The following is a 23,836-nucleotide window of genomic DNA, read 5'->3' as shown; positions in this document are numbered from 1 at the left end:
TGAGCACTACGCCACCTTTCGCCTTGGAAGAAGTCCTGGAAGTCTTTCTCGTCATTTTCGAAGCCGCAGTCGATGCCCGACCTACACGGTCTTTCTCGCACGCAACACCCATCGATCATCCGTGGGAGATTGGCCTGACTGTTTGGGAATTCTACTACAACGACGGCCCCAACGTTGCTCCTTCTGGTCTCTCGCCGATGCCTCAGCTTTTGGTGCGGGCCATGGCGAAGAAAGACCTTTGCGACCACTTTGCGTTTCTGCTTGTGGACGAGGTTACGCGGAAACTGCACGGTATGTCTGGAACCATCCATATAGGGAGCGATGCACCTTCAATCTTTTGCGTCAGGCTTTTGACAGCCTAGTCGATGTGCTGAGATGACCGACGCTACCTCGTAACTGGATTCAAGACAGTCGCTAATGCTCATTTGAAGAATACTTCGGTGCCTCAAGCCCATCCCCGTATTTGTCTGTGCCCTCCCAGATGGCGAGGAACGATTCGCGATCCCCGACCACTCCGTTCTCGACATCATCACGCGCGAAGGCGATAGACTGATAATGGATGGAACACCGGAGCAGTTTGGCTGGTCGCGCTCGACCTGGCTTCTATCGTGGGAAGATTTCGAAGACCCACGGATGATGAGACACCGAAGGATACCGTATGCAGATGGGGTGGACAGGGCGGAGATGTTCGAGGTGATAGAGGAAGATGAGAACGGGTATTGGTGGATAGTGCGACGAAGGATGCAGGACCTGTTCGGAGAAATGAATTGGGTCGAACTGGGGACCTTGTCGCAGAGTGAGCGACTTGATCAAGTGAGGAGGCGGGCAGAAGAGAAGTTTGCTGTGGCCATGGGATAGGCTTGTGCGATAGCAGAAATGACAGATTGACGAGGAAAGAGTGGAAAAAGAGCTTCAACGAAAGAGTTTTTCTTGGAGGCTGAAGATCTGCGTGAACGACAAGCCTTGTGTATATGTAAAGTCGCTGAAAAAGCTACAAGGCATCACTGACACTGCTTCTTTGCACCTCATGGAGCGGTAGGAGCCCATTTGCTCTTCGCTCTTATCTTCGCACCATAGATGTAGAAAAGAACAGGCACAGGAAGAAATGCCACGCAAAGAAACCCCAGCAAGCTACTTGCCCAAGCTACACCCAAATTCCTATACATCGCGTGGGTGAAAAGCGGGAAAAACGCTCCGGCTAGGGACCGCACGAAAGTGTTGATCGCGATAGCGCTGTTGGAGTAGAACCCATAGCAGTCAATCAGATAACTCAAGCCTTGCCAGAACGGCACCATGCAGCCAAGACCGATGAGAGAAATGGACAGAACTTGTGGCACCCAAGATATATGTGGATTGCTGGTCCAAGCAAACCAGAAGAGACCAATAGGGAGCGCAACGGCGCCTACAATCATGGGTGGAAGTCGCTCCTCGGGTATTGCTTTGCCGTGTTTGTTATATGATCGCGTGAAATTTGTAGCTGCACTATATGCCATGACACCAGCGCCCATGACGAGTCCGACGAGGAAGGCAGCGAAAGGGAGTTGCGCTACACCAAGAGACCATCCGCGTTCCTGGTGGAAAGACACTGGGAACTAGAGATACGTCAGCTAAGTATTCTCTATGCCAGCATGGGCAGCGCGTGCTTACTGCTTCGAAAAGAAGATACAAAATGCCGTATAAGAAGCTCATGTACGCCGTGATGAGAGCCAGGATAGGCTCCTGAAAGAACATGCTAAAGGGCCTCAGAAGATAGACGCTAAAAACAACTTTGGGTGTGAGCTTTTGTAAGTCGGCTTTCGAGTGGTATTCGGTGTTGCCAGTATCCTTCCTGATTTTGGCAGCACGAAGCTGAAGAATCCTGGCTGCGGATGTCTCGGGAATCACCGCTAGACCAATAGCTCCGAAGAGACCGGCTAGTATCAAAGTGATCCACGAAGTCCAGCGCCAGCCCAGAGTTGATTCAGTAATGAAGCCACCTGCGATCGGTCCTGCGACAGGTCCAGCAAACCCTCCAGCTGCGAAGACGCAGATAGCGTAGGATCTCGGAATGGGATCCCACAGATCAGCAAGCGCTCCGCCAGTAACGGCCAGAGGCGACGCAGCAAAGAATCCTCCCAGGAAGCGGCCAACACATATGGTAGCGACGTTCTGAGCAAGTGCGACCGGGATCTGGAAAAGAGCGAACAGCGCAAATCCTACGAAAAGAGGAATTCTGCGGCCAAGGACTTCTGACATGGGCCCAAACGCGATTGGACCGAACACAAACCCCTATAGCACAATGAGCGTCTTCATTTGTGGAGCCATGGTGGGCAAGAACCTACCAGCACAAAAAGGGATACACCGAGTGTAGCTGTGACCAGGTCTACGTCGAATTTCTCTTGTACCACGCCAATGTTGACGCTGAATATGGAGCTTGCAAACGTGACAGTAAACACCATCAGACCCATGGATATGCTGATGGCCCATCTGCGCTTCTCGCTCCAGTTCTTGGGATTGCCGGGATCATTAGGCCCGTCGAATTCCACCAGATAGCTTGTACCGTGTGAGTGACTTTGCGCGTTGTCATCCGATCCCTTCTCGAGATCATGCGGTGCATCTTTCGGGCTATCCAAGCTCTTTGGTGATTCGCCGCCATTTTCGATGGTTGTATCATCAACAGAGGATCGACTCGACAAAGCCAGGGCCGGATCCGGAGTCGCAAGTGCGGTCGCCATGATAGAACACTTGCGCTTAGAAGTGATTGTCGGACATCGAACGTTAACTCGCCCTAAACGGCAGCGAAGGATATTTGTAGAAATCGTTCCGGACAGTCAGCTCGTCATTATTGCCGGCGCGGCTACTCGAATTAGGCTTTTGTCAGCCAAAGATAGCGTTGGACCCACTACCAACAACTGCTAATGTCGGGCCATTGCGAATCCCGAAACGATTGTCTGACGTGAGCATGGCGAGTTTGACAGAGCAGCAATATTGCACAGGCGTTGAAAACAAGGGCGGCCGATGAGGAGAAAATCGTTCGCACGACGAGATAGAAATGGAGACGTCATCGGCGTTGGGTATTACGGACGCGCTTACCGAGGTCAGATGCTGATACATGCACCTTCCCGAACACTAGTCCAAGCCTCTCCGGACTTCTATTCGGCGATCTCTTCATGATATAATACACCTACTATCATGTTTTATTGCCGTTTCTTGTTATGCCACGCGAAACAGAACGGACCGCGGACATGCTCTTGTACTAACCTGAGACGGCTACAAGCTTCAACGAAACACTGTCCATGCACCTAGCTCATCTAGACAGCCAATACTCACATCTGAACGCTTGTGCACGTCCAGTAGCATGATTACCCAAATGCACTGTGCCTCCCCCTAAATTGAAGCTATCGCCACTTCAGGGTACCTGTCAGCGCGTTCACAAATCGGTCAAAACCATCTCGATCGCTAATTTTGACAAACTAGGGACAAGCACGTGCAGTAGAACAAAGAGAGGGTCACAGTACAACTCAAACAAGAATGTCGTATGACTCTCTAGTATTGATTCTCATGGCTGTCTTGCCTTTGAGGGTTCTAGTTCCTGGGAATTGGATTGCAGCAGTGTTGGTAGCTGGGGGCAGATGAGGTAGATGAAAAGAACAGAAAACGGAAATTCGTGACAGACACCCAAGTATTCAATGTACAAGAAACACCAGTGAGAAATCTATGTACATATATGACAACAACAACGCCTGGGGGTATTTACCATCACCAAAAACGAAAGAAATGACACATGGAACTACAAACAGGTTGGGTATACAGGGCCGATAGAACAACAGGGTATAAGCGGTACAACATGATACTCTATGATCTAACTCGAAAACAAAGAAACATGAAATACAAGAAATGACAAAAACAAACCACTCAAACGCGCCTCGTACGTCTATAGGAAATCATCTGATCATCATCCTCACTGTCAGAAGCGAGCGCATAAGTATCCTCATACCCACCAGATCTACCCAAGTGTGGTCGATTAGAAGCCCCGGCGCGATTGATTACGTCCTCACCGCGACGCTGTAGAGAGTTTCGACTATCGAGTGCTGGACGGGTGACAGGTAGTGACTCGCCCATACCGCGTATATCCCAGGGATCACGGTTCATCACAGTTGGTGAGAGCAAAGAAGGAGAGAACATAGGTGGCGAAAAGGCAGACGGTGGATGCGCGAAGGGATCCTCCAGGCTGGAACCGGAGCCGCGGTTTGGATGAGCGGCGAAAGGGTTCTCTGGGAAGTATGAGGGGCGGTTTTGAGCGTCCTGAGAATATGAAAGACGGTTCTCCTGAGGGTAGGTTGGACGGATTTGAGTGTCTTGGGAGTACGACAAACGGTTTTCCTGAGGGTACGAGGGACGAACTTGACCCTCCTGGGGATATGAAGGGCGTGTCTGCGTTTCCTGGGAATATGAATGACGATTCTCTTGAGAGTATGAAGGGCGACGTGCGGAAGGAGGTCGAGCTTGGTCTTGATGGAAACCGGCAGGATACGACACTGGCGGGGGAGCATGCTGACGTGCACTGGGTAAGCCCCGTGTAGAGTAACCTTGCGACATCTGAGTGTTGATGGCAGGTAGTTCGGGCTGCACAATGCTGGCGCGACGATTACCACTCACTCTGGCTGGCGTTGGCTGTGAAGCGATTGTAGAGACGCCACCCTGGCGAGCCGTCGAGTTGCGACGAACTTTGGGAGGAGGGTTATCGGTAGAGTTCCGATCACCGCCACGAGAAACATAGTAATCGGCGGTCTGATGTTGCTGTTGCAGGGCGAGGCTTGCCTCTTGTCTCTCGCGAGCTTCGGCTGCTTCTCTTTCACCCTGCATATAGATTCCCTCAGCGGCAAGAAGGCGGCGTTGCTCATCACTCTGGGCTTGGGTCATGGACATTCTACGACTGTGGCCTGGTCGCTTAACGGCGAAGTCATTGGTCGGTGGCTTCGTCTTTTCCCGTTTGCGCTCCTTCTTGTCTTGCTCGTCGCGGTCTTTTGCTCTCTTGCGCTCCTTCTTCTCTTGTTCTTCAAGGTCGGTCAACCTCTTACGCTCCTTTTTCTCCTGTTCCTCACGCTCCTCACGCTCCTTTGCCCGTCTTCGTTCTTTCTTTTCCTGCTCTTCGACCTCCTTCAACCTCTTCCGTTCCCTCTTCTCGTGTTCTTCTCGTTCCTTCTCTCTCTTGCGTTCTTTCCTGTCTTGTTCCTCTCGTTCTTTCTCCTTTTGTCGTCGAGCCTTTTCTCGTTCTTCAGCTCGCGTCTTCTCCTGCTCAGCGTATATGTTTTCCGCCCTCTCTCGAGCTCGTGCTTCGGCACGACCAAGCTCGAAACGAACTTGCTTGTTGTTATCTTCTTTCAAGAGTTGTTCAGCCAACTGACGTTCAAGTGCTTCTTTCCGCCGACGAGCTTCTTCCTTCTCCTTCCGCTTTTGTTCACGGTCTGAACTCTCACGTAGCTGAGTATGCGCTCCAGGGCTGCTAGGAGAGAAAGCAGAGCGGTCGACAACATCAGAGAAGTCGAGCGGATATAGACCATCTGCTGTGTGTGTCTCCTTGGAAAAGCCTTGTGGCTCAATGACTGTGGTACGATAGGCAGTAGTGGGAATGGGATTGCGGGTACGAGTCACCGTCGGCGAAGGCGGAGGATTAATAGACGGTGGGTTATGTACTGTAGTTGGAGGATGTTTCTCATGCCTGTAACCAGTCGGCGAATCGTAGTCAGGGTCTGAGGTAACATAGAGCGATGGTGGTTGACTGGAGCTGGTATACGACGAAAGTGATGGTGCATGGTGATGATGGAGGCCTTGAAGAAAACCAGACGTCGGCACGAAACCATCAGATCGACCAAAGGTAGCGCCCGTGGATGGTGGAGCTTTCTCAGGAAAGCCAGTGCGAATTGTGTGCGCCCCATCTGATCCGGGCGAATCAACGGTGAATTCACTTGATACATCTCTGGACGAGCGCTTGTACGACTTTGATGAGACTGCAAGAGTGGGACGGGGTTTTCCGTCTTCCTTCTTGGATCCAAAACTGATGACGATCTCTGGCTTGACTGCTTTTAGACCCTCTCGTGTCGAGGGCCTACTACCGCTGTTGGAAGGTCGACGAGTTTGTACAAGGTAGGTTCCAGAGTCAGTGGGAGTGGGCGGGTTGTTCGAAGCTGGAGATGGAGTATCTCCACGAGAGACCGTCGGCCTCTTGGGATGGTATTCAGACGTCCTTCTCTTTACCCTAGAACATAGCTTGCCACGTGGGGCCTTGTCGCAAGGGTATGCATCCTCGAACTTTTGACGATGGCCGTCTGCGTCAATGTAGACGCGCTCATCGACTCGACACATCGTGTTGAAATTTGACTAGGTTGGGGGAGAGTTTAGTAAGGGACGCTGGATGATCTCCAGGTCTCAACCCCTCGACGGCTGGGCGGGAGCAGCCGGAAGTTGTAATGGTAATATGAGTCAGAATATCCGAGACGAAATTTGTCCGGAGAAGGGACGGCGGTAGTTGTAGCCGACAGTGACGACTGTGGGAGGAAGTTAGGTCGGCAGGTGCGCGCACTTGGAAGTATCGACACTCCAAGACGGAGCGACAGGTATGGTCTGTTTCGCAGTGCGTTGTTTAAGCTGAAGAATGAGGATAGATATTGGTGAGTTTTGAGCGGCATGTGATAATGTAACCAAGACGGATGGTGGACGGGTTGAATGGACTCGTAAGTTCAGGGAGGCGTGTTGATCCGGAAGCAGGGTGAGTCAACGAACTGAAGGCAGCCAGGTAAGGGGTATGTATGTAAATATGGGCGCAAGGAACATGCGACTCTAAAAAACAAACAAGCAGCCCTACTGGGCGAAACGTGGTTTATGTAGTGTGTGGCGCTGAGTGTAGCCTGAAATGCGCGCAATAACTGGACTGGGGAGAAATTACTGGTAGGCAGGACAAAACGGCGCGTGCAGGACAAAGCGAAATGCCAGGCCGCAATACTAGGTAGTACAGGAATGCATGAACGGAGACCGGGGCGTAGAAACGTCAAGCCATTTTGGGCAAGCAGCGGTGAATTGCACAGCCTTCAGCCACACATGGGCCCTGCGAACCTGCTGCGACCGGTGTGGGCTTATCCAGGTGCTAAAAGCGACGGAAAAACAGGAAGAACAGGTGATTTGGAAAGAGATGGAAACGTCGAGTACCTTGGCTTGACGCGAGGATGTCTCAGTCTCAGCCTTGATGGGCAGCAATTACAAGCTCCGGGCGCTCGAGCACACCCTGACATGAGAAAGTCCAAGAGCCCGTCGGCAGCTCGTGCGTTCGCTCGCTCGTCCGCCGACGCGACGCGCCTGGCTTGTCCGCATATCCGGTTGTGGTCGATGATGCTGCTGGTAGACGGGAAGCATACTGCCTGCACGCTTCAGCTAATGGATGACTGGCTATTGTTGTGGAGGCTGAGCAGACACTTCCCCTATCAGCAGGAAGTATGCCAGGCACCAAAAGCTAGCGATTTGTTGATCGGCGCCCAATGCCCGATCCATATTACATTTGGTGTGGATGAGGGTGAATGTCTGCTTGGCCCGTCAATTCGCTGGTGGGGCTCGGACACTAGGGATGATCCCGCGAGTGTCGTTTGGCGACGAACGCCCCTTCCCACCATGCTTCGGGCGTGCATCCCGCATTTCTCTGCATCTCCGCATCGTCTTCTCAATTCAAGCGGGACGCGCCCTCATCTTTAGTTTTGCGCTTGCATTCCAATATGCATGAGACTGGCTTTTCTCACCTAAATTGCCATCGTTGAGTGAGTATTCCCTAATCGCCATTGTCGAGTGAGCACTACCGCATCGCTGCCTTGCGCCACTAGGCTACCTCAGCCTCTGGATAAACTATTTGACATGTTCGCATCCCATCATGCAATCCACTGCCGTCGCTTAGTGTCCAGGGGAGGGAGTCTCGGGAAGCGTTTGCTTCTCGCGATCATGACGACCAGCCTCATCCTTGAAAATCACTCTCGAAACTCCGCTCTAGCTCAAACCTCGATAGTATTCTTTCCATCAATCCGCGTTCGGTTTCGCTGTCCGAGGGCTATCAAGACAAATTGCGGCCGCGGATGTGGGGGCCATAACGGCAATCCCTCACAAGCCATGTCGAAGACGTGAGATTGTCTGGTAATGTCTTCAAAACACTGCTCCTTCAGATCAGTCGGTGCTTTGCAATGCGGATAAGGGGAAAGTCGCGACATGCTACGCCACGTGAGTAAGCAGCCACACTTTGAATATGTGCAAACGCTCAACCAATCGCAATGGCATCGGAATTTTTAGAATGCAAAAAAACAAGGAACACGTGTGGTTGCGCTTGGTAATTCAGGATCGCAATGTTTTTGCTGACCGCTACCCGAAAAACCTCACAAGGATTCGATGCACCGCCACTCAGCCACTTTCACTGGTAATCGCAACACCACGATCCTGACCATCCTACGCAGTCTCGCGCCAGTCGCGGTATCTTGGTCATCAGAGAAACGGTTGGGATTCTAAGCGCCTCAAGCAAGAAGCTAATGCAAACGACTCCATTAATTTCCAGGCTCCAATACACAAAGAGTACTGGAAACCCATGTACAAATCAAGGCTGTACAAGTCAGCAAAGACGAAACAACCGATACGCCCGCCAGAAGTACTCCGCACATACACGAGGTGAGTCGTGCGGCGCGGTTAGGCAGTCGACCACATCGACGCCAAACAGACCGAAGACAGACACACACACATGCCCACTAACCATCAATCAAGCTATGGTGGCATCATATGCTGCAGGCGTTTTCTCCAATACACCAGAGGCTAGAAAACAGTTGCGATTGGTCCCAAAGCCACGACAGACGTTGTAATTCGCTGGCAGTTTGCCTGTGCAGGGTGGCGGTTCGGGTACCACAGCAACACGCTTTCAACGTCCAACATGAATAACACACACCTCACGTACAAACCGCCCCATTCTCGGTGTTGCCGTCTTACCCACTGCCAGTTTCATGACTTACTTCAAATAGCTCTTCAGGTACCGAGTGAGACGGCGTCACAGCCACGCTTACAGCCAAGAAACTACCGACATGTCCATGGGTACTGGTCGAGCTGGAAGATGCTTGTAAATAGATAGATCCTATGTGACGTTACAGCCTGAAGAAAGGTTCGGGTCGAGTCGAGTCGAGTCGCGTGATTGATTCTCTGGTAGGATAAGATGTAACATGCCGAGGAGTGTTTTGGAACAGCAGACCTCGGCGATGCTATTCACGTCCACGTCTCGCAAGCAGGGTCGAAAACGGAAGCAAAGAACATCCCAATGCATACACATACATACTATACTCTACAGGTAACGCTACTGCCTCGTCGCTTCCCCGGGACGCAGCGCCTCGCCCGGATAGACCTCTGGCGACGAATTCTTATCTGGCGTCTTCATCGCGTCCAGAAAGCTAGTGAGTTGCTGCGCCCTCGCGCTCTGCTCCCCCAACTCCGTCGCGCCGTTCCTCCCCGCGCGGCTCAAGGCGTCCAGTTCCTCGACCCCGCTCCGGCCCATGCCGCCCAAGCCCTTCAGCGGATCGCTGTCGAAGTTTTCTCGCACAGGCGGTTTGTCGTCCAACTCACCCCTCGCGACTTGGATTTCTGGCCCGGTCGAGCGTTTGAGCTTGATGTGAATGCGTCCGTCGTTCGAGACGGAGCCGAACATTGCTTGTACGAGGACCTTCTTTCCTCCTGGGGTCTCGAGGTCGATGGTCTCGACGTCTCGCGAGTTGCTGATGTTGGCGCGGGAGGCGCTTGATGTGTCTGTGCTGCGGAATTGGTCGTTTGCTACGAAACCACCAACACCAAGACGGGCGTAGACTTCTTTCCCGCCACCTGTTGTCCGTGGTTGGACGACACGGGAGGCTACTGGGGAGGGGGAAGACTGTGGTCCGAGGATGGGGTGGTTCGCAATGTAGGATCTTGTGCGCAGATAGCCGAGACCTGCAGATGGGTGGGTGGATAGAGGCGCGGTTTCTTGATCAAATTGGTATTGCTCAATGTCACGGTTTGAAGCGTCTTCTGCGTAAGCCTTGTACTTGAATCTGATTGTTGGTAGTCGCAGGAATGGCAGAATCAACTTTCTGACCAGTTTAGAGCCGAGGGGGTTGGTGGCTGTTTCCTTGCGCAGGGCTTTGAAGCCGGCGCTGATATCCTCGCTGGAGATGTTGGACCATTGTTTTTCCTGCTCGGCGTGCCATTTTTCGGCTTCGGCAAGGTCCATGGGTGCTGTGGAGCCGGATTTCGAGGCGGCGAGGCGGCGGGTGGCGTATATTTCGTTCTTGACGAATTCATTCAGGTGGATGTTGAATACGCGACGGCGCTTTGAAATTTCCGTGTTCAGATACTGAGTGAACTCAGCTGCGCTGATGCCAGGAAGCCAGGGTCCGTCGTGCTTCCAGCGCCGTGTGTTGTGCACAGCGGCGTCGACGGATGGTGGGGTGAATGGAGTAAAGGCCGCGGGCTGGGCTGTCCTGTCTGTCTTGGCCGCCACTCTTGCTTTCTTGCTTTGGGCATAATTCTGTCCGCTGCTCTTCTCGAGGGCCTTTAGATACAGTCCCGCCTCGTCCAAGCCCAGATCGTTGTCGTACGAGGTGGTGTCGTCACGGATCTCAAAGGCGCCAGATGGAGGCGCGCCCGACAGGTCGTAGTCCCGCATCTGCGACATGCCCTTCATCATGGGCACACCCATCTCTTCCCATTTTTGCCGTGTCCGCACGTGATCTGCGGCGGATTCAAAGTCGGTGACATGTTCGATTGTGTCGAGTTGTGTGATCCTCAGCACGGGATCGCTGGTCTGCAGGATGCGTGACCGGGCGGGCAACGGCCTCTTCAGACCCCAATCGCCACGTGCCAGAGAGCTCTTTGTTGTGGCGATGGCCTGGTGTGTGGGGTAGGGGAGTGTTGCCGTGTCGGAGGCCTTTGTCATGCCAGAGCCGTATGTTTCGCCGACGAGGGGTCGCGGGAGGGGGTTTGGCAGCGAGAACAGGCGCGAGTTCCGCAGCAGGTTTGCCGTGGGCGACAGACTTTGGCGACGGAGGGCCATGACGATGCGACAGCCGCGTGTGGGGCGTCAATGGCGGCTGAAGTGATGCCCGTCGTGGTGATGTCGCGAAATCTCGAAGAGTGAGCGGGCGAACTTCGGCAGTCTGGCACCTCCGCGGTGGTCGAGCCTGTGATAGGTGAGAGCAGCATGCACACTATTTGTCTTGTGAGCAGTGTGAAGGCTGGGTAGATGTGCGAGTCAACTGGTATTTTGCGCTTATTTGTACATGTTGGTGAGTATTTATTGGTTGTGAGCACATGTTATTGAGGTTTGGGCACGATAATTGAATTTACTATGTTATTCGTCACTATCTACCACCCTGCTAATGCGCCAACAACTCTCCAAGCCTGTCTTCAGTGCGCTGCTCTCCCCAACTTCGGGTGCTTTACACTAGGGTCCATCCAATGTGTTTGATGGAACGTCGGACTGCATGGCTTGGGCTTGCTCGTGTGTCGTGACTACGGTGCTATGCATCTTGCTTCCAAGGGCATACATCCGAGGCAAGCTTGGTCCTCAGATAGGAGGCAGGCTGACGCCGTGAAAATGATGAGTCGTCCTGAAACGCCCAACATAACTCACCCTGGTAATGCTTTGTCCCAGTCCTGCGCATCATCTTCATCATCGTCTTCGTCTACTCTGTTGATGCGAGGGACATGCCCTTCAATGGCCATGGTAGCCCCAGAGGTCTGGGCAGGAAGGGACGGAGGCTGTGGCGGTGCGCTGGCGGTATCTCGTTCGGCAATCTGGTCCAAAATGAGATCATTGTTTGCCTTGCTCAGTTGACCTGGTTTCTCGCCGCGCTCAATAGCTAGATCTGCCATGGCGTCGTCACGAGCTGACCACGCAGCCTCGATGTCGACGTCCTCTTCATCTGCAGGTGCTGGCGTAGAGTTTTGCTGCTTTACTCGCAACGGCAGTGCTGTGTTGTGTTCCTTGGTGTTGTCCACCATGAGCTCGATGTTGTCAGCATAGCCGCCCTGGCGCAACCAGGCAGGTTCTTCGCTCAGCTGCACTTTGACGTACAGCGCCCTTCTTGCGCAGTCGTCCGAGCACCACACCTCCAGCACCTTCCTGTCGACGATCTCTACGCCCTTGTCGGTGTCGATGAACTGCTTCCTGGCGGTCGAGGGCGCCTTCCTCTTGGGGCGGGGGCACAGGGCATATCCACACTTGTCGGCAATGTTGCGCTCCTCGATGAGCGAGTCGTAGTCTGCCGGCTGGAAGGGGATCATGGCCTTGCGGAAGTACAGGGCATCGGCAGGCGAGGGGCGGGTGGGGTCTGCCGCGGGCGAGGTGGGATAGTCCAGCAGGGCGATGATGGCGTCCAGCACGTCGCCCTCGACCACCTTGCGCTGCTCGATGATGTTGGCGTGGTGGAGGGCGACCTGCAGGTGGCGCTCGTTGACGGGCTTTGCACCAGGCGCGCCCTCTGCAGGCGCCGCCGCCTTCTTCAGGATCGACTTGGGAGACATGTCGCCGCACAGTGACTGCTCATGTGACGTCGTCGTAAGCAGGCGTGCAGGTCGAGTGGTTCGCATCGACGCCAAGAGGAAGGCGCCGCGGGGCCCGACGACAGGGCTGGGTAGGCGTCGGCAGCAGCACCTTCCTCTGCCACCACCACGCCCACGGCACCCCCAGGACGTCGGCCGTGCAGGACAAGCTGTGCACTCACGCGCTCCCTCGCCCCCGAACTGACAGCGGCGCCATTGGACCGCGACACGACCACGCAGCCCCTCGGACCCGCCGCCCTCGACCCGTCAGCGCCCGTCGGCGGGGACTGCCACCGTCACCCTAACCATCACGACGACGACGTTGCCGTCGCTGCACTTGGCGCCGCCATGCCCAAGGTCAAGGCCGTCTACGACTACGCGTCGCCGCACGAGGACGACCTGAGCTTCCGCACGGGCCAGATCATCACCGTCACCGAGGAGGAGGGCGACGACTGGTACGTCGGCGAGTACGTCGACGACGCGGGCACCAAGCACGACGGCCTGTTCCCGCGCAACTTTGTCGAGAAGTATGAGCCCGCCCCGCCGCCGCGCCCCAACCGGGCCTCGCGATACAAGCCCGACCCGCCTGCCGTAGCACCGCCTGCCCTCGACGCCCGCCAGCAGGACCCGCCAGCCCCCGACACGCCGCAGAGGGAGCCCGAGCCGCTGCAGCCCGACGAGCGTGCGGCCCCCAAGCCCCAGCCGCCGCCGCTGCAGGTGCCTCCCCCGGCCAAGCCCGAGCCCTCGCCCATGTCGCCCATGTCGCCCCCGTCGGCCTCCAGCGTTGTGTTGCCTGCCGCCTCGCAGGCCCCGAGCCAAGCGCCCAAGCCCGCCCCACCCGCCCCCGCCGGGAAGAAGCCGCCGCCCATCGCCGTCAAGTCCAACGCCTTCCGCGACCGCATTGCCGCCTTCAATTCGCCCGCCGCCGCGCCTGTCCAGCCCTTCAAGCCCGCCAACACGACCTTCATCAAGAAGCCCTTCGTGCCGCCGCCCCCGAGTCGCAATGCATACGTCCCGCCCGTCCGCGAGGCCCCGCCCGTCAAGACGTATCGCCGTGAGGAAGACCCCGAGATCCAGGAGCGCCAGGAGCAGAACCAGGAGGCTGCCGAGAAAGCAGGCCTCGTTGCCCACGACGCCCCCAAGCAAGAGGGCGGCGAGGAGGACAGCCAGCCCAAACTGAGCTTGAAGGAGCGCATCGCCCTCTTGCAGAAGCAGCAACAGGAGCAGGCCCAGCGCGCTGCCTCTCCCGTCGTCAAGGAGAAGCCCAAGAAGCCGCCCGTCAAGAAGAGGACCGAGTCGTTTGAGGCGGTCCAGGCCGAAGACAGCGAGGACACGGAGCTGGAGAAGGTGACGAGCGCGGGCTCCAAGGCCTCCGCCGACCACGCCCGGCCGCCACGAGTCCCGCACGACATCAAGCCGCCGGAATCCCATGCTCCACACCAAGACATGCTCAGCGACGCAAACGACGCCGACCAGTCGGGCGCCGACAACACCGAAGACGCAGAGGCGACGTCGACCAGCGTCGAAGAGGACGAGCAGCAAGCGAAGCGAGCGCAGCCGCCCCCACCTCTGCGAGCTCCCGCCGCGCCCCTGAAAGAAGCAGACGTTGGAGACGAGCAAGACGTTACCGAGGAAAAGCCAGGAGAGCAAGAGGCAGAAGAAGAGGAAGACGAGATGGATGCCGAGACGCGGCGCAAGCTGGAGCTAAGAGAGCGCATGGCCAAGATGAGCCGCGGCATGGGCATGCCAGGCATGTTCGGCGGCGTGCCCATGGGCGGTGTTCCTCCTCCACCAAAGAAGAAGAAGCCCACGCTGGAGAAAAAAGCCGAAGAGGCCGACGAGCATGCCGTCCCACAGCAGCGTGTGCCCATGTTCACCATGCCTGTCATCCCAACCGTCAAGAGCCCTGAGCAGGAGAACAGACAGCTAGCTGTCGGCAAGGAGGACGACGTCTCTCACGCCATCACCGACTCTCGCCCAGCAGACGACGTTGTCGACGTCGAAGATGTCGTCTCCCAACCTCTTCAAGAAACACCCGTGGGCGAGCGTCCTCCCCCGATCCCAACAGACCGTGAGTTTCTCATCCCCCGCAAGCCCGTTGATTTTCCCGCTCGCCAGTCTCTGGACAGCTTCCAGTCACCATCTTCCGAGACCGTGTCAAAGACGTACGTCGCATTTGACGGTTTCTCGGAATATGTCATGACCGTAAGCGTGTGCAGTATGTCATGGTGTAGCCCCGTTGTCATTTTGTCTTGGAAATCCACCGTCAGATGCTAACAATTCGCAGGACGGCCAGCACCACCCCCAATTCCCACGTCCGACAGGCCAACGTCGTCTCCAGCACCCCCGTCCGGTAATTATCTTTCCCATCCTACCATATCGCTCACTAACCATGCCAAGTTCGACCGGCGCCACCGCCACCTCCGCGACTCACCTCGCCTGGTCCTGGATCTGAGTCTGGCGATGAGATGACAGATAATGCAGCAAACATCATGTCACCCAGGTCCCCGTCTGCTCCGTTCGCGCCGCCATCGAAGCGCCTTTCGTACTTTGGATCAGACGATCAGGCTCAGAGCTCACCCGAGAGACGCGTTCCGCCCATGTCCTTGGCAAGTCCCACCTCGCCATTGGCTTTTCGACCACCTCCACCGCCCCCACCTACGGCTGCACCGCCTTCTCGTCACGGAGACGTGCCCACAAAGAAATTCGACCGCGAGGGCGAGACCGACTACGAGGGTGATTACGACACCGACATGGCATCTGGAGCACCTCACAAGGATGCTTTGAAATCTCATGCTAGGGAAGCAAGTTTGGACGGCAATGTTCAAGTCGACGAATCTCAATCTGCACGATCACCTACTATACCATTCAGTCCTACCGTGTTTCCTCCCATAGTGCCTCGTGCTGGTCCACCTCCACCTCCGCCGTCGTTTGCTCCAGGCCGCCCCTTGGCAGACGTTCCTCGTGCGGCTCCGCCGCCCCCACCTGGGCCTCCGCCTCCCCGGAACGAACCCGACGAAAACAACGAGGACTACGACCCCTATCGTTACATAGCACCTCCCACAAACGCGGTGCCTGCTGTTCTCACAGGCGTGCCCCCGCGTCCCCAGAGCCAACCGCCGCCACCGCAAACTCGTCCACCACCTCCTCTACCTCCATCAATGCCGCCAATGCCGCGTCCCCAGCCCACCGAATCTTCTGAAGATGACAGTCCGTACTCTGCACCGCCCCCACGAATGTCCCATGAGCGAGCACCGCCTCCCCCACCTCCAGCTCATCCTCATCAATGGGCTCCTCCGCCTGCAACACCCCAGGAACGAGCTGGTCCCCCATTACCTCCTCAACAGGAACGAGTTGGTCCTCCACTGCCTCCCCAGATGGAACGAGTTGGTCCTTCACTACCTCCTCAGATGGAACGAGCTGGCCCTCCACCGCCCCCTCAGCAGGAGCGAGCCGGTCCGCCACTGCCGCCTCAGGAGCGACCTGGTCCACCACCACCTACTGAATCCCAGATTTGGAGACCTCCAGTGGCCAGGAAGTCACTCGACGTGACTCGTACACTCATCAGCCGAGCGTCTTCCGACCAGGTACGGCCATTGACGAATCAAGACTTCATTGCCAGTGATGTTGATCTCGGTGCTTCCTCTCAATGGTGGTCGCAACCTAGGGTCCTGCCGCCTTCTATTCAAAATCGCAAGGACGTTCTTGTGGACATGGATGGCTCGCAGTCTGAGGGAATCGTGGAGAAAATTGTATCTGTCCTGTACATGGACTATTCGCAGACCATCATCTCTGCGCGTTTTCATGAAACCAATCCATCTGATGTCCAATTGGAGCAGCGCCACGAGCCGCCACCTTCTCAACAACGCCCAGATCAACTTGAGAACGCGTATGAGCAATTCGGTCGCAAGATTGCCAAGGACGTCGAATCGAAGCAAAACACTGTTTTTGGAAACGGCACACCTCACGGACTCATCGACGAGCTGTTGAAGCCGTATCAGGATGCGTTATCGCCTGTCTCGACCCGCTCCTTTGGTGCGCTGGTGTACGCTAACCTTGCCAACGCTGCCACGCAGTCATACGACGAGATCCGCCCTGGCGATATCATCAGCTTCCGTAACGCAAAGTTCCAGGGCAAAGCAGGGCCTATGCATGGAAAATACGCTGTCGATGTGGGCAAGCCCGACCATGTCGGTGTTGTCATCGAGTGGGATGGAAGTAAGAAGAAGGTTCGGGTTTGGGAGCAGGGTCGTGAGCACAAGAAGGTCAAGCCCGAGAGTTTCAAGATCGGAGATTTGCGATCTGGTGAGGTGCGTGTATGGCGAGTAATGAGTAGGAGTTGGGTTGGGTGGAAGTGAAGGAGCAGTTATTGCGAGGTGATGGGGGTTCGTAGGGTTAGTGTAGTGTAGTTTTGTGTATGCATGGTTGTGGTCACAGATTTTTGAACTTCAATATCCTCTACGTCTGCATTTGTCCGCGTCATCACAACGAGTGGCCTGTTGCCGCTATCGCGTGGCTCTGCTCTGTCGGTTAGGTATCAGTTCCTCCACGCGGATAGCCTTCACTCCGCTCCACATTGCCCCTCCTCACACGCTCTAACCCTTCCACTACCGACTCTCGTTACCGAACGGCATTCTTGATTCTATTCACACTATCGTCGTCATCTCCAGGGGTCCCATATCCCTGATGTTGAAGTTTGATAGTCAGCCGCAAACGTCCTCCCAGGCGATGTACAATGAACCAGCATACCGGGTCAACAAACACGAAACATAAACCGTACGACATCCCTAACTCCACCGATGAATTCGCAGGAGGTTGTAACGGAACATCGCACCAACTGCTTTCTCGCCGTATATGACTAGCCCGCCAAAAGACTGATCGGAGATGAAGGACTAGTGGGTGTTTTCTCTCAGTGAGAAATTGGGGGTTTATGTGGAATAGAGAAGTGCCGACCAGGTGGAGACGTGGTAGGCTTGGGAGAAGGGATTTGCGTGGTGGAGCGAGGCAGGGGGAGATAGTGAGAAGGTCTGGCCCGAGATTGGAATCAGAGGTGGGGAAGTGATTTGAGATTGTTGAGCAGGGGATGTAGGTTACCGAGGGCGAGTGGGACTACATGAGGTTGGGTAGGGGTTCGAAGTAGGAGTCGAGTATGGAACTCATCATTTATTGTTATTGATTGTGTTCAGCTTCTTTATTGAGTTGGATTCTGAATCTTTGGACTGGTAACCCCGACGCGTTGTCATCCGGAATTCGCATGTATGCACTAGCATTTTAGACTTTCCTCTCGACAATAAACAATGCTGGACATGGACTATACACACCGCTCGGCCGTTGAAAAGAAGATATAGGCACGAGTAGCGGAGCGTAATAATATTTCTGTGTTTGTGATACTAATGCAGCCACGAATCATCCTGTGGTAAAATGCCGGAGTGAAGTAGACCCTGATTTCATGCTGATACGAAGTCTCGATGAAAACATGTATAGGACGAACGTCCTGCTGATATTTGAATGAGACTGAGTAAAAGCATGGCATGGATCTCAATGAGGCAATAACTTGAATTTTGCTAAATAATAGAGTCTGTAATCCTTATTGAAATGTAAACTGAAAGTACCCAAACTAGGCCAGAAAGTATGAGCTCTCTTCCTGCGCATCAGGCTATCGTCTTCGAGCGTGAGGAGTGGGGTAGTTCCGCATTAGACAATGAAACATTCGAGACAAGAGGCATGCGGGCATTTCGTAACACCTCCTTATCTTGCTCGTGACCCGATTTCGTGACGCGTTCGGGCTCCCCAACATGGCATTGGGAGTATCCTACGCAAAAGACATGAAAACATTGTACGAAAAGTATGGAAGGGGTTTGTTATGTCAACGAAGCCTTATAAAAATTGGCCGTTGTGATGATCTGGTGCTGCAGAATGACAGAGAAGGGTGACCAACAGGGCCATGCGCCACCGCACAGTGAAACAAGTTCTCGCAAAACAGATAGACACTACTGCTGATAGATATAGCCATGTATCTGCTCCCCTCATATCCTCAATTGCATGGTTTGTGGGAAATCTTGTGATGATTGATATACATTTGTTGATATTTACATGATAAATCTTAGACCTTTGCACCTTGTGATGTCGCTAAATTCCAAATCAAAGCCGAAGCCCGAGTACTGCCGCTAATGGGAACATGCGTCAAACTAAAACACCGCTTTTATCGCGCTGGTGCCCTGTTGATGCGAGCATGGAACTGTGACCAAACGCCGCACTGATGCGATCTATTATTAAGAAGAAAAGAAGAAAGATTCCCGCCTCGGTACCCTCATGAGAGGTCCATGGGCTCCCCAGCGTTGCTGCCTGTTCCAGTCGCTGTGTGAGGGGGCTGATTGCTTGGAGGGTAAGAGTAGATGCTCGTATTTATCGGGGCCGAGATGTTGATCCCTGTGTTTAAGCTGTAGGGACTTCCAGATGTGCGCACTTGAGGAGAAGCCCAGTTACCCATGGCAGGTTGAGGGTAAACAGGAGGGGTATCTGGCATGGCCGGTAGCGATGGTTTTCGTGGCTGATGCTTTTTTGTAACGCGTTGTGCTCGAGGAGCAGGGAAGCAGGCGTTCTTGACACGGGTCTGGAACTCGCTTGCAAAGTTATCGTACGGCTTCTTTTCTTCAGAGGTCCTCCAACCCATCTTGTTCTTCATACACTCAGCCTTGCGATGGCTGATCGTTGACCCCTCGATCCGAATGCCGTTGGCTAGCCAACGTCTACAGCAGTCGGATCGCGACAGGATGAGCAATACAACGAGTAGACTGACATTATCGTTATCTAGGAGATGAGGAGCGTAGTCACAGACATTGCAGGCGAACTTTCGCATCTCTTCGAGTTCTTTGGTGTCTGTGCAATTGATGAATCTCTCAGCCATCGAGAAAGGTCTCACCATGTCTCGGCACATGTGATTTTGTAAGACGTTTGCGACTGAGCTTACCGAGACAGGATAAATACTATCGCGATCAATGGCGTTAGTAGCTGTCGAGGAAACCGTGCCCGCGATGTAAATGATCTCTATGTCATCCCAAGGTCCACGAGGAATCTTCTGGTCCTTAAGAGCGTTAGATTGCTTGAGAGCGTCCTCTTGTCTGACCGCAGCTTCTCGTGCAGCCTTAACAGCGTCTCGCGGGGTGAATACACCATGTTCAGCAGCGAGGGCGACAGAGTCCTTATGCATTTCAAATTTTGAAAGTTTGCGTTCGACATCAGGAGAGCGGATCCAATCTTCAGACCACGGCTCCTCAGCAAGGACCTTGTAGAAGACCTTGGTGAGAGCGCGCAGCTTGATTTCTTGGTCAGACAGGTGACGCTTCCCAAAATAAATCTCATCGGTGTCGACATAGGCTGTCTCAATGAAAGACTTCCGATCCTTTTGGGTCAGCTGGCTTCTCGCAGGGTCATTCTTCCATTGCTGGATGATGTGCATGAACTTGGCGTGAAAGATATCATCGAAATGCTTAGACACGGGTTGTGGTGGTGCAGCTGTGAAAGGGATAAGAATTAAAGTTTAGTTTGACGTGCAATCGATATCTTACATCTTGACGAAGGTCGCTGTTGGGGTGTCGTCGGTGAAGCGGCAGCAGCATCCTGGGTAATTGGGGCAGGTGACATGGTACTGCGAGCGCGCAATACGACTTGATATAAAAGAGCCGTAAGTCGCTATGAACGGCGAAAGAGGAATCTTAGCGATGGGGATCGATGAGATTCCGGCGTGGGAGTCCTGGTTGGGTTGACAGCTGCGGGGTGGTTGGGGTGCTTGCAGATCGAGGTGACGGGTGGAAAACATTCACGCTCGCGTAACTAGCGTGAAAGTTGCTCTTGGCAGAGCCTAAGCGGGCCTAGGAAAACGTCATAGCTCCACGAAACTCATAGCTATTCGCAGCGCTCAACGCATATAGCTAATGCTGTGTACTTGCCAATTCACAGTCCTTCTTCCGCATGATTCGTACTCTTCGGATGAGGTAGGCATGATAACCTCGACAGCACGCTTGTAGAACTCGTTGTATTCCTGATATACCGCCAACACTCTTTTGCGTGTTTGTCTCAATCATTTTTTTATTCAGTCGTCTTCTCAGTTCGCCGTCATTAGTCTGGTTCTTGTATATAGGACAAGTGGATGTATTTGCTACCTCAATACACGCCTTCGAGGCTCATTGTAGACAGAGTTTTATCCTCTCCTGATCAATGTCCCGTAGACAATCGTACTCCTGATGGTAACTGTGTGATAGCCGTATCCATTATGGCTAAGAATGCAGGTATCATAACGCCCGTTAAGCATTCCTCTGTATGTCGCCCTTTTCACCTACGAGTAAAGTGAACCTTTTAGACCCCTGAATTTCAAAATCATAGTGAGGTGTCAAATCGAATCGTACTCTTCAGCTATGCGTCAACATTGGCATAGTGAAGTACCTAAGGTGTTAGACGATACAGCTGGCGCTCATTGAGCGAAACTTGTCGATCGTAACTGGTCCCAGAAAAGCCAATCGAGCCGCACCAACTTAATCATCTTCTAAGCATGACATTTAGCAAAAACCAACGTCAACCGTCGGTTGCAAAGGTAGTAACATCAAGAATCCGAGCAGCGCCCCGCTTTGATCGAGTCGCTATCGATAATTGCGATGATCTTGCTTGCGAGGTGACAGACGATTTCATGTTCAACATTTTTCTGGATTATTGGCCTGATTGTCATGACATTCATGCATATAGAGAAGGGCAGCAAATGTGAGATGCGTGGATTCTGGCGGAAAAGACTGCAGGAGCGTGGTTTGGGAAGGGGGCGAGAAAGGCATTTTCATACGACTGAGCACCCGTGCATGAAGATCCTGTGGGTGTCGTAAAACCACTCACTTCCTAGATTTCAATAATCAGGTTGTAAGTATGCAGAGATAGAGAAGTTGAGAGCCAACTAGTTGAACATGACTCAATCTAGCAGTGTGTGATGTGAGATGCAAGTTTGGACCTAAGATGTAATGTACCGACCGCCTTTCACTACTACTACGTTTTTCAGCCATGCAACTCAGCGTATTTGAGCTTCCTACAACATTTCCAGATCTTCGTCATTTGATACTCGCCATTCAAAAGATGAATGGACTCACTATCTCGATGGTGGTCAACGCCATTCTCGCACATACACTCTCCTGTTATTTGACTATGCTGCCTCCTCACTACGCCTGATGAGAATTAGTTAGCACCCCACGAGTGCATACACGTCATCATCCGTTTTTGAGCTTACATTCGCCTGTTTGACTCGCGAAGGCAATTCTAGCCCGAAATGTAGTACACCACTCATAAGAGCGCCCAGAACGCCTTTGTTTGTATTGGCGCTTTACGATGATGTTATTTATTACTAGAATAATGAAGACCACTCTCCCTTTCGAGACTAGACTTAAGTAGCCTCACTGACGATGAGCTTAAATGATATCCAAGATGAGATTCGTGATTCTAAGGTGGTAATTACCTTAGTCCTATTTTAACATACAAAGTACATAAACCGAGACCGTTCAAGGAGCGAAATCAGTAACACGATAAGAGCACAGCGCACGCCAATGTCAAGTTTGCAAAGTACATCGAGCGGCTTGTTGCCTTAAAGTTCCAGCACAGATGCACTCACAGACAAACCGGTTTGTACTGCAATCGATTAGAGGTGGTCTTACATGCGCCTGAGTCGTTGCTATGTCACGTAAAGAAGGTGTACATAAGAGTACCGTGCTCGTCGTACCGGAAACAACTACAACATATCCATCTATGTTGCTAGTAGTGGTTCTGATAAACTCCAGCACTGGAGAGATGGCAGCTCAAAGATTGGAGTCTTCATCTAAATACATACCGAAGCAATGCGCAAGAATATGCATAGTTGAATGGTATGCCAACATGGAACAATCAAAACAATCCACGTGGCCCAGTATTCACCATATTTGTGGCTTTGTCTCTACATTAGTCGAAAGTACTGATCTCTGCCTGGACGATGTCGACACATCCTGAAACGTCGAACGCGGACTGGCCTGGTGCTCTTGAGAACACTCTTCCTTCAGTAATTTTGCTATGAGAATCTGCTCTTGATACTTCCAAAATGCTCTACTACTGTCATCGGGAATCGATTAACATATCTGGCACAATCCAAGTTGAACTGTTTGCGAGCCGAGCATTCACCGCCAAGCTACTTCTACCTCTCAAAGTGAACCCCTCTTGACTTCCCTCTTCAACACTTCACTCTTCAACAACGACATCCTACTTCACCACCGACCGCAAGTATGCAGCTAAACGGGTTTGAACTCTTTGCGCTGTCAGTCTGCTCGTGCCTGCTCGGCACATGTTTGTTTGTCTGGCGCAATGTTTGTTATCTGGACGTCAATCTGCTGTTTGCACACTCACATCTTCAGATCGCCGACAGGATCAGCGATCGAGAAATATCGCTGGTCTTCGCCATCTATGCAGCTCTCGCTCTGAGCATGATAGTATCGCTCCGCAGCGAAAAGACCCTTATCGAGTACATCTCCGGCGATGCGAAGAGGATCTCGGACAGCCAAATCATTGAGCTCCAAGAAGCACATCGCAAGCGCATCGCATCCCTCAAGTACGAAAACCAGACCTGCCAGCGACAGCTGCAGTCGAGCCTCAATCGTGCGAACGCCAAAATTGACCGCATCAACCACGAGTTCGACTGGGTAACCGACATGTACCAGGATCAGATGCGCGTCGCACAAGAGCAGGACGACCGTATAACCTACCTCGAGACCAAGCTACAGGAAACCGGTCAACGTTCGCCTGCGGTTCACGCTCCATTTTCCGCACCATCTTCCCAGATCAACTTTGCCAATCCACCTCGCCGCAACCGCTCGCTCTTGGCCGTCGGGAACGCATCATCCATAGTCTCAAGCCCGCTAGCCCAGGTTCCGGAGAATGCGGCAGAGTAGGCACGCCCATGTTTGTTCAATTTCAGTGGAATCGACAAGGTCGGGCTAGACGGTTGGCTATGCAGACGATAGTCATGTATCAGGTGCGGTTATTCTAGCTTCCGCTGGGTGGGCGAGAGGATTCCGTGACTGACGGTGTCTGTTCTGGGGAACTTGCCTTGTCATAGAATGAACATACATTACCCAATACAATCCTGAACATACTATTGTATTTGATGCCGTGATGCTAATCACATAGGTCTGCTTTTGTACCGCGGCGGTGTTGCACGATGGGAAATTCTTGCCATGTTGCCCAATGTAATGTTTGATTACTGTTAACAAAAACGTCC

The 23,836-nt window shown here is 53.4% G+C and overlaps 8 protein-coding genes across 8 annotated transcripts; 3 read left to right on the top strand and 5 right to left on the bottom strand.

Annotated features, from left to right (window-relative positions):
* Positions 1 to 14: 14 nt before the first annotated feature.
* On the top strand, positions 15 to 840 carry P153DRAFT_259717 (uncharacterized protein; the record flags this gene model as incomplete). Its single annotated transcript, XM_033662820.1, has 2 exons — positions 15 to 295; positions 432 to 840. Coding segments are annotated over 2 exons (690 nt in total), but the record flags the coding sequence as incomplete, so codon positions are not given.
* Positions 841 to 1,025: 185 nt separating this feature from the next.
* On the bottom strand, positions 1,026 to 2,714 carry P153DRAFT_360787 (MFS general substrate transporter; the record flags this gene model as incomplete). The annotated part of the gene is made up of 3 exons (XM_033666938.1): positions 1,026 to 1,592; positions 1,648 to 2,268; positions 2,322 to 2,714. The coding sequence occupies 3 exons, from the start codon at positions 2,712 to 2,714 to the stop codon at positions 1,026 to 1,028; spliced, it is 1,581 nt and encodes a 526-aa protein (XP_033519589.1).
* A 1,180-nt stretch (positions 2,715 to 3,894) lies between these two features.
* Positions 3,895 to 6,345, bottom strand: P153DRAFT_300930 (uncharacterized protein; the record flags this gene model as incomplete). The annotated part of the gene is made up of 3 exons (XM_033664358.1): positions 3,895 to 4,253; positions 4,440 to 4,915; positions 5,054 to 6,345. 3 exons carry the CDS (start codon positions 6,343 to 6,345, stop codon positions 3,895 to 3,897), a joined length of 2,127 nt encoding a protein of 708 aa, XP_033519588.1.
* Positions 6,346 to 9,343: 2,998 nt separating this feature from the next.
* P153DRAFT_300951 (uncharacterized protein) lies at positions 9,344 to 11,071 on the bottom strand (the record flags this gene model as incomplete). Its single annotated transcript, XM_033664359.1, has 1 exon — positions 9,344 to 11,071. The coding sequence occupies one exon, from the start codon at positions 11,069 to 11,071 to the stop codon at positions 9,344 to 9,346; it is 1,728 nt and encodes a 575-aa protein (XP_033519587.1).
* A 283-nt stretch (positions 11,072 to 11,354) lies between these two features.
* Positions 11,355 to 12,708, bottom strand: P153DRAFT_370509 (uncharacterized protein). The gene has a single exon (XM_033669058.1). It carries the CDS (start codon positions 12,541 to 12,543, stop codon positions 11,647 to 11,649), a length of 897 nt encoding a protein of 298 aa, XP_033519586.1. The 5' UTR covers positions 12,544 to 12,708; the 3' UTR covers positions 11,355 to 11,646.
* A 51-nt stretch (positions 12,709 to 12,759) lies between these two features.
* On the top strand, positions 12,760 to 17,007 carry P153DRAFT_122375 (uncharacterized protein). The gene is made up of 3 exons (XM_033661984.1): positions 12,760 to 14,632; positions 14,849 to 14,914; positions 14,962 to 17,007. Exons 1-3 carry the CDS (start codon positions 12,910 to 12,912, stop codon positions 16,917 to 16,919), a joined length of 3,747 nt encoding a protein of 1,248 aa, XP_033519585.1. The 5' UTR covers positions 12,760 to 12,909; the 3' UTR covers positions 16,920 to 17,007.
* Positions 17,008 to 18,622: 1,615 nt separating this feature from the next.
* P153DRAFT_400670 (uncharacterized protein) lies at positions 18,623 to 20,338 on the bottom strand. The gene is made up of 2 exons (XM_033671845.1): positions 20,130 to 20,338; positions 18,623 to 20,076 (listed from the first exon to the last, which is right to left on the bottom strand). The coding sequence occupies exons 1-2, from the start codon at positions 20,203 to 20,205 to the stop codon at positions 18,872 to 18,874; spliced, it is 1,281 nt and encodes a 426-aa protein (XP_033519584.1). The 5' UTR covers positions 20,206 to 20,338; the 3' UTR covers positions 18,623 to 18,871.
* Positions 20,339 to 22,844: 2,506 nt separating this feature from the next.
* P153DRAFT_390040 (uncharacterized protein) lies at positions 22,845 to 23,507 on the top strand (the record flags this gene model as incomplete). The annotated part of the gene is made up of 2 exons (XM_033670893.1): positions 22,845 to 22,925; positions 22,974 to 23,507. 2 exons carry the CDS (start codon positions 22,845 to 22,847, stop codon positions 23,505 to 23,507), a joined length of 615 nt encoding a protein of 204 aa, XP_033519583.1.
* Between the last annotated feature and the right edge of the window lie 329 nt (positions 23,508 to 23,836).

Source organism: Dothidotthia symphoricarpi (assembly GCF_010015815.1).
Source record: "Dothidotthia symphoricarpi CBS 119687 unplaced genomic scaffold P153scaffold_21, whole genome shotgun sequence".
Taxonomy (NCBI): domain Eukaryota; kingdom Fungi; phylum Ascomycota; class Dothideomycetes; order Pleosporales; family Dothidotthiaceae; genus Dothidotthia; species Dothidotthia symphoricarpi.
This window is presented reverse-complemented; position numbering and strand designations above follow the sequence as displayed.

Excerpts from the sequence above, each read along its gene's own strand:
- P153DRAFT_370509 (XM_033669058.1), bottom strand. The coding sequence starts at position 12,543 with ATGTCTCCCAAGTCGATCCTGAAGAAGGCGGCGGCGCCTGCAGAGGGC.
- P153DRAFT_122375 (XM_033661984.1), top strand. The coding sequence starts at position 12,910 with ATGCCCAAGGTCAAGGCCGTCTACGACTACGCGTCGCCGCACGAGGAC. Across the intron at positions 14,633-14,848 it reads TCCCCCGATCCCAACAGACC|GACGGCCAGCACCACCCCCA; the intron begins GTGAGTTTCTCA and ends AACAATTCGCAG. Across the intron at positions 14,915-14,961 it reads GTCTCCAGCACCCCCGTCCG|TTCGACCGGCGCCACCGCCA; the intron begins GTAATTATCTTT and ends AACCATGCCAAG.
- P153DRAFT_400670 (XM_033671845.1), bottom strand. The coding sequence starts at position 20,205 with ATGTCACCTGCCCCAATTACCCAGGATGCTGCTGCCGCTTCACCGACG. Across the intron at positions 20,077-20,129 it reads ACAGCGACCTTCGTCAAGAT|CTGCACCACCACAACCCGTG; the intron begins GTAAGATATCGA and ends TCCCTTTCACAG.